General features: G+C 35.3%; 1 protein-coding gene across 3 annotated transcripts in view; it reads right to left on the reverse strand.

Annotated features, from left to right (window-relative positions):
* Nucleotides 1-16,719, reverse strand: part of Psma8 (proteasome 20S subunit alpha 8) — a 54,849-nt gene that overhangs the window by 22,554 nt on the left and 15,576 nt on the right. For 2 of the 3 annotated variants that reach the window (XM_026388088.1, XM_026388087.1), the window contains exons 3-4: nucleotides 10,658-10,782; nucleotides 8,383-8,505 (exon numbers count right to left, since the gene is read on the reverse strand). In XM_026388088.1, the coding sequence (XP_026243873.1) occupies nucleotides 8,383-8,505; nucleotides 10,658-10,782 (248 nt within the window). Of the gene's footprint in view, nucleotides 1-8,382; nucleotides 8,506-10,657; nucleotides 10,801-16,719 lie in introns of all 3 variants that reach the window. The other variant, XM_026388086.1, reaches the window with a different exon arrangement.

Genomic DNA, 16,719 nt, shown 5'->3' on the forward strand with positions numbered 1-16,719 from the left:
TACTGCTCATGTTTCTTTCTAGCTTTGTGAAACTGTTGTGTTAATGGTTTTCCCCTTATATATTTATATTGTTCTTGTATAGCTCTAAAATCCCTCTTTTTCGGAGAAATACAATGTTAACAGTTCCCAATATCAACAGTACATCATCTAAGCACAAGTTTTCATTATGAATACATTTATAGTTAGATTCTAAGTCTATAGATATTGGTTTTAATTATTATTTAAGAATATAGTCATTAGCTTCATAAAAGGCATACCATATCTGGTGGCATATAGAAAACTTAATTTCAGACGAAGGATGTTATACTTAGAGGGAAGGAGTGAGGGTATGAGGTTTAACTAACTTACTCAGCAACTTTGGAGAACTCTAACCAATAGACTGGTAATTTATGGAAGAATGTATAGACTCAACCTCCTATCTATATTTAGATAGTTACCCTATGTATAGATAGCAAAAGTTAGGAAGTTGAAAGTGGGATAGAGGGAATACGAATGAAGAAAAGAAAAAAAATAACAAGGAAGAAAAGAGAAATAAGAGAGAAGGAAAAGCAAAGTAAGATATAAATAAAGAAAAAAAATGGGGGGAAGGTGGGGTATATGCAATTCCTCTATATTATATTACTTTGGTAATTCGGTTGTTCATGCACAGTTCTTGGTTTCACATATGTTGAAGTTGTGAAAGAGAGAGAAGAGAGAAAGAGAAAAAAAAGTCTCTCAGAACACTGTTTTCCTTGCTTCCAGTAGGTGGCATTGTCTATTCCTAGCTTGAGCCTCTGTTTTCAGGGTGGTGGTATAGCCAGTGTGAAAGGACATGAGCTTCCACCTGTATCTTCCCTACTCTAGTCTCTGAGGTGGAAACCAGGTGCCTATACAGTTGTTGTTTTGCGTTGATAGCTGCAACCCCCCAAAGCTTGTGGGAAATACTTTGAGTTATCGCAGCTAAGGGTGGGGGGGTTGGAAACTGGGTACCTGGATCAGCCGCAGAACCGTGCTGGTGCCACACCCCCTTTGATGGGTTTTAAGGGTTGATGGGCTTCCTCCAGACTTGTACGCGGGGCAGGGCGGGGCCGGGCTTCCTCCTCCCGTCTGGGCTGGGCTGGTGATGGGCTTCCTCCTCCGATCCTTGTCTTATCATTTTTAAATAAGTTAATATTTAAACAGGTTCACTACATTATGCAGATCTTTTAAATGTTGACCTATTTGATTTCTAATATCAAATAATTATGCTTCTTAATTTCTCCATCAAAAAAAAATATATATATGTCAAAATATACTTTACTGTCATACATATCTAAAAATAAAAAATTTTAAAAAGTGAAATCTCATCTTGGTATTATTATGAAAATCAGATTTTCCTCCTTCATGGGTCACTAAGATGTTTTCTTTTGCACACAAAGCCACTGAGCATCTTCCCTACTGATACCTGGGAAATTACATGGGCCATATACCTGGTTCTAAACATGAAGTGGTTAGAAGAAAAAAACAATGTTTTGAGCCATGGCATGATCACAGTGATGGGGTTTCCAGGAGGGTCCAAGTGGTCAATCTTCACTTTTATGTAAGTTGTAAGGAACCAATGAGAACATCACAGGGATGGGAAAGGGGAGCTAACTACCATAATTCTTGGCAAGTACTAGTTGGGGGTCTCAAGCTGCCTATGTCAACATCAGGGACAGGAGCTAAATAGCCAACTGGTATCTGCAGGTCACCGTGAGATCATTCCTGGTAAAAGGGATCTTTGATAGACAATACTAGATATTCCTTGATGAAGAACTTGTACAGGCTGGACAGCTATCAAGTGTGATGTACCTCTAGTGTTATCAGAAGACTTGAAGTCCAACTCATACTTCCTAGACCTGAAAAACTCAGAGACAACTATATCCATGCTAATTATAGCCTAAAGAGTATAACAGGTTTTTATTGATTTGATTTTTTCAGTAGCTCCAGGATTTCTTAATTTTCAGGATGTTAGGTGCAAACATGCACTTGACCCCACTTTGTAGCATCTTTACCATCTCTCTTCTCCTTCTTTTTTTTTTTTAACATATTTTTAGTTGTAGATGGACACAATACCTTTATTTATGTGGTGCCAAGTATGGAAGCCAGTGTCTCACACATGCTAGGCAAGTGCTCTACTATTGAGCCACAACACCAGCCCCACCATCTGTCTTTTTGATGACATTTTTCAGGTTATGGTAGTCCTCTACTCCAATATGCATGGATGAAGTTGGCTGCACTGACAGCATCATGAACTCCTGCCTGAGTTCTGACACCATGAAAGCCAGCAAAAATCATACTAAAAGCTGCAACTGGCAGGAGGAATTCAGAACTGGCAGTCTTATTTTGGAGTTGCCAGTAAAGTCTGTGATATGGCAATATAGTGTACCTCCTTCTCAGTGGTGACAGTTTGAGAGAGCCCCAGAATGGGACTCACACGAACTTGGATTTATTTTCTATTTCACTCATTTTGATCACCATCTATTTATCAATTTTCTGTCCCATGACACTCCCTTTATTGCTAACCAGGGAAGGTGCAATACTACTGATGTGCTCAGCAGCCTTTTAAACACCCTTCTCCATAGAACAAGACTTATCAAGATCCTGGTGCTATGGCCTCCACATATACCAGTTGAGACACTACTGGGTATAGCGGCTCTAAAAAGATTTTTTTTTTTTTAGATTCTTATTTCTATTCTATTTTATTTCACTTGTGTCCATTTCATTGATATAGTTCCAATAGTTCCAGAATTGAAATTTTAGGGTTTAATGGGCTCAAGTGTCTTAGGACCTATAAAGGGCTTCTTAGATGTCTTTGTAACTGGCTGTGGAAGCTCCATCTTAAATGTGGATTTATTGTTACTCTCATGTCTGCATATACTTCTCTCTTTAATATAACCGTTGTCCTTGCTCAATCCCACCCTTCCATTTTTGCCTTATTTCAGTATGCATTCTATGTTGTGGATCCAGAATCCTGAGTCATTGTTTATTCCTTGTACACATTTTGTTGTCTGTGTCTTTGGTTTGGTTTGGTTATGTATCTGCAGTGCTACCCAAGGAATATGCTCCAGAGTCTGTACTTTGATCTCCCACCCTTTACATCTGTCTTCCCTTTCTTCTTGCCTGTCAGGTGGACTTCAAAAGAAATTTTTGTTGCAAAGACTGGAATATTGTGTTCAGTGTTCTGAGTTGAAAGGCAGCTTTACTTTTCCGAGATTCTGGAGATGATTTCAGAGGTCTGGCCTCAGTCCAGAAAAGGCTGGCTCCATTCTGCTGGGCTTGAGGTGAGGCTTAACATCATGGTGGAAGAGTGTGGTGGAGGGAAGCAGCTCACATCATGGTGATCTAGAAGCCTAAAAAGACTGTCTTAAGGTGAAAAGAACAGCTTCAACATGGGATTTTCACAAGAGTTAAAGATCTCCCTGGGATGGATTTTGAAACAGACATGATTAATTTCTGACCACCAGCTCTTGTTGCCCAGGAAAGAAGCAGCAGAGGGTGCTATGCTGCAAATGAAGCAAGCATTAATCTAGTGAGGTCTCTGAAAATGACTTTTTTTTTTTTTTACCTTATGGACTAGGGATTTGCAGATGGAATTTTGAGAGCTGCCACTTTAGAATTTTCCTCCTTTTGAGTTCAAATATACATTTAAAAACTTATAATGGAAGTCATGCATGGTCATACATGCCTAAAATCTCAATGATTCGGGAGACTGAGACGGGCGGATCACAAGTTCAAGACCAGCCTCAGTAATTTAGCAATGCCCTGAGTAACTTAGAGAGACCCTATCTCAAGATAAAAATAAAAAGGGCTGGACATGTAGCTCAGTGGTAAAATGCCTCTGGGTTCATTCACACTATCAAAAGCAACAACAAACCTCATAACATAATGACTATTTATTCTAGCATTGGAGGTTTTTATAAAAGGATAGTTTTTAGTTAATGTAATTTGACAAACCCAGGAACCCATTACAACAATTTTAAAGAAGTTTCTTCTAAGTCCCAAAACGCAAATAGTCAATGACCTCACTTACATTGAATCTAAAATAATCAAACTCATAGAAACAATAGAATAGTAGTTACTAGAGGCTGGTGGAGGGAAGGAAATGGGAACTTTCTGGTTTAAGAGTACAAACTTTCAGTCAGGATAAATAAGTTCTGGATATCTACTGCATAGCATGGTGGTTATAGTTAATAATAATATACTGGGGACTTACAAATTGCTTATAGAGAATAGATTCTAGGTATGGTGATAGGTGTGTTATCAAAACATCACATTTTCACCAATACATAAAATTTTCATTTGTCATTTTTTTTTAAATTGGGAGGCCTAGAATGCAGCTCAGTGGCAGAGTGCTTACCTAACACATGGGAGGCCGTGGGTTCAAGAAACAAAAATTTAAAGTTGACTTGCCAACATGACTAACTGATTTTGCTGAACTCTTCCATCATGGAAGGAGTAGCAGCATTATCTCACTGGAAGAGGAACTTACAGTTTACCCTTACATATGCCAAATGTACATTTACTGAATGCTTTTTAGTATTATACATCATGGTATCCCACAAAATATTGCTTCTAAGCAATGAATTAACTGTGAAGAAGCAGGGAAACTGACATATGCTCAGGGCATTCACTGGTTCTTATCATATTTTTTATCACCTTGAAGGAGCCCGTCAGATAGAAATATGAAGACTCAGTTACAGCAGCAGTTATAAGACAACATCTGTCAAGGCTAGGATTCTGTTCTATAAGATCTTATCTGTGTCCTGAACCATGCACCAGTAATTAATTTCTTCCCAAACCTACAGATACAGAAACCAAAGAATGGATGTGCCTCATTAATATCCCTAATGGCCCACTTGTAAAATTTCTGCTTCCTGTTCCCATTTGGTTCTACTAATTTAAAGTCCTAGTCCTCAAGGTGGGGAAGGGGTTATATTGGTACCAGGAGACATCATAATTTTAACGAACTAGGAACTGAGACTTCCTCTTGGCTATTTGGGCCTTTTCATGCTGTTGAACCTATAGAAGGAGTTATCATTGTAAGGATGCTGTTTTAGTCAGCTTTTTTTGCTGCTGTGACCAAAAGACCTGACAAAAACAATTAGAAGAGGAAAAGTTTATTTGCGGGCTCATGGTTTCAGAGGTCTCAATCCACAGATGACCAACTCTGTTGCTCTGGGTCCAAGGTGAGGCAAAATATCATAGTGTAAGAGTGGTAGAGGAAACAGCTCAGGACATGACAGTTATGAAGCAGAGAGATAGAAACTCCCCTCTACATGGACAAAATATATATCCCAAAGGTATGGCCCCAATGACTCATATCCTCCAGGCACACCCTACCTGCCTACAGTTACCACCCAGTTAATCCCTATCACAAGATTAATGCACTGATTAGATTAAGGCTTTCATAACCAATCATTTCACCTCAAAGCTTTCTTGCATTGTCTCATACACGAGCTTTTGGAGAACACCTAAATCTAAACCATAACAGATACTATGATTTATTCTGATTATCAAAATTAAAAATGACTACTATACAGGGAGAAGATATTAGAACTCAAAAGAGATTTTCTGAAGGTTTCTCTTAACACTTCCACATAAAGTGAAAAAGTTAATAGAAGGCTCTATAACCCACTAAGGCAAGATCACTAATGGACCAGAACCTTCAGAATTAAAAGTTGTGAGCTGGGTTCAATGGTGCATACCTATAATCTGAGCCATTCAGGAGCCTTAGGTAGGATCAAAAGTTCGGATGCTAGTTTCAGCAACTTAATGAGACCCTGTCTCAAAAAAAAAAAAAAAAAAAAAGGTGGGGTTTCCTGGGTTCAACCCCCAGTAACAAGGAAGGAAGGAAGGAAGGAAAGCTGTGTCATGTGCCAGGTAATGATCCCTCAATAAACTAAAGTATTGTAATTCCAGTCAGTGCCATGGCTGCTCCCAACAGTCCACTGCACCATTTTGTTAGGCTACGTGAAATAATATGTCATCATAAAAACAAACAAATGGAACACAGAAAAACAAAATAAAAAACCTGATCATAGATAAAATGCTATACTCCCTCAGAAGTAGAAATCCAATCAGTTTTTATTCTATCTTTCAAAAATGGATATCAGAATTTATATAATGTGTACAGAGTGTCAATTGGCTAAGGGTGGTAACATGTTATAGTGGAAAGAATTAAATGTTTATTCCAATATTGCTTCAGTATTTACTCAGTTTTAATTTTAATGTTGCTATTAAATAGGGATTTGAACCTAAATCAATCTCTTAATCCCTGAATCTCAATTACCAAATTCATAAAATAAAAAATTTTTCAAATGTTTTATTATAGATGAGTTTTTAAGTTGCATAATACTTCCTTCAACCAAAGCCTTACAAAAAAACATAGTATAAGATGTGAGTAAAATAACAATAGTGAGGCACATGTGTGTGCATATTCACAACTGTTCACATGTTCTTAACTCTATCATGTGGCCTGAAGACACCACAGCAGAGCACAGTTCAGATCAATGAAATGATCAATAAAATTTACAATAATTATAAGAATTCCAGGGCTGGGGTTTTGGCTCAGCAGTACAGCGCTTGCCTAGAACGTGCGAGGCCTTGAGTTTGAGCCTCAGCACTACATATAAATAAATAAAAGTATTGTGTCCAACTACAACTAAAAATAAATATTAATAAATAAAAAGAATTCCATAATTTTCCCAAGAGAAAATTAAAATACTTCTCTGTAAGTCCCCAGAAAGCAATTTAAAATGAAAACTTCATGTAAACTTAGAAATTGCTGTTATGATATTGAAATAAATACTAAATGTAATGATAAATGCAAACAGAAGATGGCAGGCTTTAAATTATTTAAAGATGGGAATATACTAACTTCTTTTGTTTAGGTCACTGATTTGGAAGGCACAGAAACCTAGTGGATGTTAAAAAATTCTTGGCATGAAAAAGTTCTGATATTTGCAGCAGGTAAACCATACCTTCTGATTACCAATTAGATTACACAATAAGATTAAAAGATTGCATCTGGCACAAGTATTCTGGTATTTGTTGGAAGATTACAATCCACTGTTTTAGTGATCTGGTTAAATGGATTTATTTTTGTGTTACTGAGGATTGAAATCAGAGGCACTTTAACACTGAGCTACATCCTCAGCCATTTTTATTTTGAGAATGGGGTATCTCTAAATTGCTTAGGGATTCATTAAGTTGCTAAGTCTGGCCAAAAACTCGGAATCTTCCTGTAGTAGCCTTCTGAGCCTCTGGAATTACAGGTGTGTGTCACTGCACCCAGCTGGTTAACTGGTTTATGAAACAGTATCTTACACATATGATCAGAGTCAACCAATTTCTTAAGACATGCATAAAGACCATAGCAATATTTCCCACTTAATTTATTTGGCAATAGTAAACTAAACTCAGCAGGAAATTATTTAAAACCTATATACTTAAACTTTTGATAAAGTCACATTTCTGAACTGTCATCTTATTCTATGAGAATATATAAAAATTCATTTCTAGAAACTGCTACTAGTTTTTCTGGGCTTTTTTATTGGATTTGAGTGCACCATAAACAAAGCAGTTTGGTACAAATACAAGAATAACAATTTATCCAAGAAACAAATTACATTCCACAAATTATGTAGAGGTCATTGCTGTATACTAACAAATAAGTATATATCAGAGTTTAGGGTGCTCTGACTGACTTAGAATAGAGAACACATTAAGCATTTCAGTATGGAGTTTAAGCGCCCATCTAGTTCTTCACTAAAAGCAAAAACACTATTTTACTCAAAACAAGCATCTATATGAATCAATACTAATTTGGAAAAAAAATGAATGCTCAATAGAAACTAGACAGTATTTCTCTTATTTGGCCATTTAGGTTTGTCAGTTAGGTCTGTCACATCTTTTCAAAAGTAAGGAAAGGATCCTGTGATTAATAAACACCAAGGCATTTCATTATCCAAAAATTGTAATTTCTGACCAGCTGACTATATTTATAAAGGTTTTGACAGTGCAAACATTTGCTTTTTAATTTTAATTTGTTATATATGACAAGATTCATTAAATTTACATTACACATATAGAGCACAATTTTTCATAACACTGGCCAGTGCAAACATTTTAATGCAACATAATTTTGTCATGTTCCTGAAAGCTATTAAGCATTTATTTATTTATTTATTTTTAAAAGATATTTTATTAGTTGTTGGTGGCCCTTTGTTTATTTTCATGTGGTGCTGAGAATCGAACCTAGTACCTCACACATGCTAGGCAAGTGCTCTACCACTGAGCCACAACCCCCGCCTGCTATTAAGCATTTAAAAGTGAAAACATTTATTCAATTTCTCAAAAAGTATTAACAAATTGAAGACTCACTTTCCATGCATGGTAAGTACCAGAGGGATCTGTCTGATATAATCTTGGGATACCATCATCATCAAAACCTACAATTAAGGCAGAGATTCCGAAAGGTCTTCGTCCATTGCTCTGGGTATATTTCTGAAAAATAAAATTTATTTTTAGAATGACACTATCAATTATTACATACAAATTCTAATAATTAATAGAGCATTGCTATCAAAATGGTCTCCCTTTCTAATTCTTATTCTACACATTTTCAGAATTCTTTCTGGACTAATTTCAATTCATAACAAATTTTGAAAGAAATTAATGTATACAATCTATAAAATAAAACCAACTTTATATAACTGTATAAAATTCTATGTTTGTGTTTAATTATGTGGCTTGAAACAGCTTAATAGTAGCTTTCTTCCTGGTCTTGTCTATATATTGTTTCTATTTTCCTTTCATTTTTTGCAGGGGGAGGTACTCGGGACTTACATGTTCTCAAAATGTTTTCCTATTGTGTTGTGTACATTTTGGTAACAAACTAGACTGTAACCTCTTTAATAGTAGAGAACAGTGTTCATGCCATACCCATCTTGGTTCTCAGCAAAACTGACTTCAATGAGTTATATACTTTTGAAGCACATCCTTGGTTTACCTGGAGGAACACTATAATTGCTACTATTATCATCCAGTATCCTTACTTGATACTATTATTAACAAATATATTCTGTTCACTTATACTGTTATCTTTACTTAAAAACCCAAGTGAGATATTTCTTTCAGTCCCAAGACAAGGGACCCTTTGTTTCTCTTGAATAAAAAGCATGTTGTTTTTTTTTCTCTCACAGACAAAGTGGCACTGGAAACCAATTATATTTCTTATTACTTCAGTGCCAGGGAACTTCCTGGATTTGTGCTCCAAGGATGGAATTCACACTGAGACTGGTGCTCCTACATGTCATACAAAAAAGCAGCCATGATAGAAAGCTAAGGACTAAAAATTTGGGCAACTTTATATAAACTGTATAAAATTCTGTGTCTGTGTTTAATTATGTGGTTTGAAACAGCTTAATAGTAGCTTTCTTCCTGGTCTTGTCTATATATTGTGTCTATTTTCCTTTTTTTTGCAGGGGGAGGTACATGGGACTGAATTCAGGGGCACTCAACCACTGAGCCACATCCCCAAAATCCTGTTTTGTATTTTGAAGACAGGGTCTCACTGAGTTGCTTAGCGCAACACCTTTGCTGAGGTTGGCTTTGAACTTGTGATCCTCCTGTCTCAGCCACCCGAGCTGCTGGGATTATAGGAATGTGCCATGGTACCCAGCTTTCTATTTATTTTCTTACTTTTCAATTTTATTATATGAATTTTTAAAAAGCCACTTCAGAATTCAATGTTAATAGTTAAACTTGAACCTCTTTGAAAATAAAGTTTATGTGTTAATTCCTCTGTACTTCCTAATGTGCCTAGTGTACCTCTAGGCATGAAGTAGTTGCTCTGTAAATATACTTTAGAGAAGACTTTTTACTTTTTTTTTGATTAATCAACTTTTTTTTGTGTGTGTGTGTGTGGTCCTGGGGATTGAACCCAGGGCCTTGTGCATGTGGGACAAGCACTCTACCAACTGAGCTATATCCCCTTCATCAATTTTTTTAAATAAAAAATTATATATGCACAGGGTTAAAATAATATAAAAGTACAAAAGGTGCTCATGAGATCTATCTTCTGCCCCAGACCTTACCAGTCCCAATCCCATTGTTACAAATTTACAATTCTTTTCATAAAAATTCTATGCACAGCCTCTGCTGCCATAGACAAAATGCACGTAAAACAAGAGAAAAATAATACTTGTATACATCATGATTACATTTATCATTAAACCACGTATCTATGCATGGGTTCCAGAAGAAGTCATATCTAAACTTGATCAGCTGTGTTTAGGTTCATAGGTGAAAAAAAATGGGCATTTCTTTGGAAAAAAAAATTAAAGAATGCTAGTATCTGTATCTCCAGAAGTGTAGAAATTGCCTTAAAAGATTATAGACTTATGTTCTTTTAAGTTTTATATAATTTCCAGAATTGAAATTGACTGGGATATCTAGTGATTAAGTCAATGCATTTTTATCTAAATAAGAGTGTGACTGTGAATTAACTGTGAGAAAGAATAAAGTATCTAGTAGATTAATAGATCAAATGCTTGGGGTAGCTGTACTGTTTCTATGACAGAACCTAAAACAATGGATTATTACTAGATTAGATATTTTAACTGATTTGAAGAAACCTAATAGAATATTAGCTTACCTGCTTTAAAGTTGCTATGAAGCGAGTTATATATTCTACAGTTACTGGGTCTTCAACTGTAAGCTTATGGCTCTGGCACTCCACCCGGGCTCTGTTTATTACTACTCTAGCATCAGCAGTCAATCCTATAAAAATAGTCAAAATTTTACAAAAATACTTTTTTTCATAATACATATTTTCCTTCTCCAATCAAACCTTTCTTATAACATCTTTTTTCTCAATACATGACCTTTATAAAGGAATTATGATATAAGGTATCACTTAAACATTCTGATTTATTTCCTTTTCAAACTTAATTTGATGCATTCTTTTTGGTAAAGAAAATAGTTTTCAAGATTTATGGTTTAGGGGCTAAGGATGTAGCTCAAAAAAAAAAAAAAAAAAAAAAGACCCAGACATGGTGACACACACCATAATCCCAGCGATTTGGGTTCAGCTCCTGTTAAGGCAGGAGGATCACGAGTCAAAGCCAGCCACAGCAAAAATAAGTTGTTAAGCAAGTCAGTGAGACTCTGTCTCTAAATTAAATACAAAATAGGGCTGGGGATGTGGTTTAGTGGTTGAGTGCCCCTGAGTTCAATCCCCAGTAAAAAGAATGATTTAAACACTAATAATAAGCTAGATTTAATCTCCTGAAAATAAGAGTTTTACTTTATATTGTGAAACATACTTCCACTGAATTAAAACTGCATTTAATAAAACCATAATTTTTTTGGCCTAAGATCAAGATTTAAAAATCAAGATGTTGAAACAGAAAAAAAGAAACTTTTTTTCAATGCTGGGGAAAAATCCAGGGCCTATAACATGCTGTGCAAGTATTCTACCACTGAGCTACAACCCAACTCTAAATTTTTTATTTTGAGACAGTCTTGCCCCATTGGCTGAGCTTGTCCTCTTGCCTCAGCCTCCATAGTAGCTGGGATTATAGGTGTGCACCACTGCACCCAGCCAGAAAAAGAAAACATATGACTTTGCTTTTACAATATCAAAATGTCTTGTGATTAGTTCTCAATACTTCCATAAGGAAACAGATGTGTTCTATCAAAGGAATAACAAACTGACTACAAACTTTAACTGATAAAATGATCACAAACATTTGTATTAAGGATTTATTTAGCATTTGACTTTTATTTGGCCATTTTCTTTCCCCACTCTCTTAATACTAACTAGATTGCCAAAAAAAAAAAAAAACCACAGTTTTATAAAATCTACATAACTATCCATCTTTCATGGATTCCCTTCAACAGAGTTTCAAAACCTATTTCTAGAAACCCGAAAGAATCTGAAGACAGATAATGTTAGCTAACAATGAAGAAACTCTCTGAACCTGTTTGCAATCCCCCTAACACTCATGTAGGGTATGAATCATCATCACATACACAGTTAAAGAAAAGAAACCAATTCTCTTCTCTTTGCAAAAGTTATCTAAGATAAAGAAACAGCAAGAGATTGATTAGTTTACCCTACAGATGAAAACTTCAGTCAGTTTGCTTGGCATGGTGGCACATACCTGTAATCACAGGCACTAGGAAGACTAAGCAGAAGGACTAAAAGTTCAAGGCCAGCCTGGGCAACTCAGCAAGGATCTGTCTTAATTAGTCAATTAATTTAAAGCAATGAGGATGTAGTTCAATGGTAGAACACTTGCCTAGCATACAGGAAACCCTAGGTATAATAGTCGATACTGCAAAAAATTTAAAACAAACAAAAATCTTCAATTAGAAATATAATCAGATATGTAATTTTGTATTGAATCAAATATATGATATGTCATTGTACTGTCTTGAGCAATTAATAAAAAAAATTTTTTAAAAAAGAAATATAATCAGATATGGTATGCCAAAGTATTTTCTCTTTACAATGTGAAATGTGATACAAAACTAAGTGACATAAAGAAGTAGTAATATAACTGATTCAAGGAAAAAATAATCAATGATAAATTTGCCAAACTTTATAAGTAATATAGTTTTATATGTCTGTTTTGAATATAAGTAGCAATTATATCCATCATTTCGTTAGGCAAAAGAGAACAAATTCTATTTGGGGAAAGCATTTAAAATCATAATTTCATTTTGTTTAAAAGCAAGCCACACAGAGAACAAATGAGCTCTCAATTTATTTTAAATTTATACCACATTATCTTGAAAATACTATCATTATATAAAATTTATACAATAGAACTCCATATGATATATAATTTAAAAAGATTCTTTCATTCTTCTGAAGGTTTGTTTCCTAAACATTTAAAGCACAGTATAACAATATCAACAAAATGTCATTTTTTTCAAAGTGAAACTATATTTTTTTATATATGCTCACTATAAACTAGGAAACAAAAGCTACCATTCCAAAATTCATAAATATAATTATATTATACATGTTCTTCTGTAACTTGCCATTTTATATTATAATTGCTTTATATTATACATGTATATTCATATAAATATAAAATGGATACTTTCTTAAGCTAGTACATATTTTGCCACATCCTTTCTTATTATTTATTTATTTAGGTACCAGGGATTGAACTTGAGGGTGCTTAACCACTGAACCACATCCCCAGCCCCTTTTATGTTTTATTTTGAGACAGGGTCTTGCTAAGTTGCTTAGGGCCTAGCTAGGTTGCTGAGGCTGGCTTTGACCTCATGATCCTCCTGCCTCAGCCTCCTGAGCCACTGGGATTATAGTCTTGTGCCATTGTGCCTGAGCTTTTTATACATTAACCATATATGGTACTACTAGTAGTAATAATAATATCTGTTCAACACACGTCAGACATCTTTTTTTTTTCTTTTTGGTACTGGGGATGAATTCAGGGACACTTTGTCACTGAGCCACATCCGGAGATCTTTTCATTTGTTAGAGACAGGGTCTCACTATGTTGCTTAGGGCCTCACTAAGTTGCTGAGGCAGGCCTGGAATTTGTGATTCTCCTACCTAGCCTCCTGAGTCGCTGGAATTACCACTGTGCCCAGACACTATTTCAATGAATCATATGTTTACTCCCTTAATTCTTGTAACAAATCAATGAAGTACTCAAATGGATGAGGAAAGGGGCATTCAAGTACTCTGTCCATAGTCCAGGTATAGTAGATAACGAAGTCTGGCTTTGAACTCAGTGGGAATAAGGACTTCAGAACGTTTGTGTGTGTGTGTGTGTGTGTGTGTGTGTGTGTGTGTGTGTGTGTTTTGGTACCAGGGATTGAACCCAGGGGTGCTTAACCAATGAGCAACATCTCTAGCCCACGTTACTTTTTATTCTGAGACAGGGTCTCACTAAGTTGATGAGGCTGTCTTTGAACTTGTGATCTTCCAGCTTCAGCCTCCAAACTGCTGCAATTACAGGTGTGCTCCACCATGCCCATTTGTATTGAGGTCTTTTTTAAAAAGTACATATTTATTTTTTTTTAGTTGTAGTTGGACACAATATCTTTATTTATTTTTATGTGGTGCTGAGGATCGAACCCAGGGCCTCGAATGTGCTAGGTGAGCACTCTATCGCTGAGCCACAATCCCAGCTCTGTATTGAGTTTTTAAATCAAGAAATATGAGACCTCCAGCTTTGTTCTTTTCTAAGATTGGGCAATTCAGGGCCATTTGAGATTTCATAAATTTCAAATAGATTTTTTTTTTTAAAGAGAGAGTGAGAGAGGGAAGAGAGAGAGAGAGAGAGAGAATTTTTTTTTAAAGAGAGAGAGAGAGGAGAGAGAGAGAGAGAGAGAATTTTTAATATTTATTTTTTAGTTCTTGGCGGACACAACATCTTTGTTGGTATGTGGTGCTGAGGATCGAACCCGGGCCGCACGCATGCCAGGCGAGCGCGCTACCGCTGAGCCACATCTCCAGCCCAGAATTTTTTTTTTTAATATTTATTTTTTAGTTCTCGGCGGACACAACATCTTTGTTGGTATGTGGTGCTGAGGATCGAACCCGGGCCGCACGCATGCCAGGTGAGCGCGCTACCGCTTGAGCCACATCCCCAGCCCCTCAAATAGATTTTATTAAAAATATAATTGGGATTTTGATAGGAATGCCACTGAAGCTGTATACTGCCTTGGATAGTACTGGTATGTTCATAATAAATTAAGTCTTCCAGTTCATAAATGAGGGGCATTTACTTCTTTGTATCTTCTTTAATTTCTTTCAGCAACATTTTATATTTTTCAGCATAGAAGTCTTTTACCTTCTGTTAATTTATTCTAAAATAGTATCTTATTCTTTTTGATGTTACTGTAAATGAATTCTGTGTATGTGTGTGAATACAGATTGAAACTAGGAATATTCTGCCTCTTAGTACCATCCCCTGTCAGAATTTTGAGACAGTTCTGTCTCAAAATAAATAAAGAACTAGTAAATGGTGCTTACTAGTTCTTTATTCGAGACAGTCTCCCTAAGTTTTTACAAGTTGAACTTGTGATCTTCCTGCCTCAGCTTCCTAAGTAAGTAGGATTAAAGGCATGCACCTCTGTGCCTAGCATGACAAAATTTTTAAAAGTTACTATTCAAATTTCTCACTGTTAGGTTTAGAAATGACTGAATTCTTTTATATCTTTTTTTTTCCTTTGCTGTACTGGGAATTGAACCCATGGCCTTGAGCATACTAGGGTTAATACTCTACGAGAGCATGCACCTGATTTTTTGAGTTTTGATTTTGTGCCCTGCAACTTTGTTCAATTCATTATTTATAACAATATCTTTGTGTGGAATTGATAGAGTTTCTACTTATAAGATCACAATGTCTGTAAACATTTTACTTCTTCCTTCATAATTTGGATGCCTTTTGTTTCTTTTTCATGCACAACTACTCTGAATAGGACATTCATTACTATATTGAATAGGAGCAGAGCAAAAGAGGCACCCTTGTCTTATTCTTGATTCTGGAAGAAAAGCTTTTCAGTGTTTTACCAATAAGATGTGGGTTTTTCATATGTGATCTTAATTATGTTGAAGTAATTTCCTTTTATTCTGTAGTTATTGAGTGTTTTTTAAAACTTTTTTGTAGTTGTAGATGGACAGCATGCCTTTATTATTACACGTTATTACAATGTGTATTTTTTTATGTGGTGCTGAGGATCGAACCCAGTGCCTCCCTTGTGCAAGGCAAGTAATCTGCCATTGAGCTACAGCCCCAGCTCCTATTGAGTGTCTTCTGAGGAGTATAATTTTGAATTTCGTCAAATGCATTTTTCTGTACCAAATGATAAGATCATGTATTTTTTCCTTGAATATTCTTTTCCTGTTAACATGATGTATTTTATTGATTAGTTTTCTTATGCCAAACCATCCTTACACTCCAAAAATAAATTCCACTTGGTCATGAGGTATGATCCTTTTAATATGTTGAATTCAGTTTGCCAGTATTTTGTTGATATTTTTATATCACTGTTCATCAGCAATATTGTTTCTATAATTTTATCTTCTTGTAGTATCTTTGCTTTTGGAATCTTGATAGTATCAGTCTCATAAAATTAATTTAGAGGTGTTCTCTTTAATTTTTTGGACAAGTTTGAAAATGATTTATTAATTCCTCTTTAAAATGTTTGGTAGAATTTACCAGTGAAGTCATTAGATCCTGGACTATTCTTTGTTGGGAATCTTTGGTAACTGATTCAATTTCTTTGTTATGCCTATTGAGATTTTAAGTTTCATATTGAGTACTTAAAGGGATCTGTGTATTTGAAGAAATTTTGTTGGTATACAATAGTACTCTCTTAAAATCCTCCATTTCTCTAAAATTGGCAGTAAAATTCCCTTTTTTTCTTATTTTGATTCAATAATCTTTTTTTAGTCAATATAGTTGTCAATTTTGTTCACCTTTTCAAAGAACCAATTTTTGGTGTTATTAATATTCTATTATTTTTCTATTCTCTTTTATTTCACTCTGTGCTGATCTCTATTATTCTCCTTTTCTAGCTTTGGAATTAGTTTGTCTCATCTTGTTTTTAACATATAGGTTGTTGAGTTAGGTCTCTGTTTTTCAATATAAGTGTTTGCATCTATATTTCCTTTGTAACACTGCTTTAACTCTATTTCCTAGGTAAGGCTGCTGTGTGTTCAGTTAT

This window comes from Urocitellus parryii, chromosome 13 (assembly GCF_045843805.1).
Source record: "Urocitellus parryii isolate mUroPar1 chromosome 13, mUroPar1.hap1, whole genome shotgun sequence".
Lineage (NCBI taxonomy): Eukaryota > Metazoa > Chordata > Mammalia > Rodentia > Sciuridae > Urocitellus > Urocitellus parryii.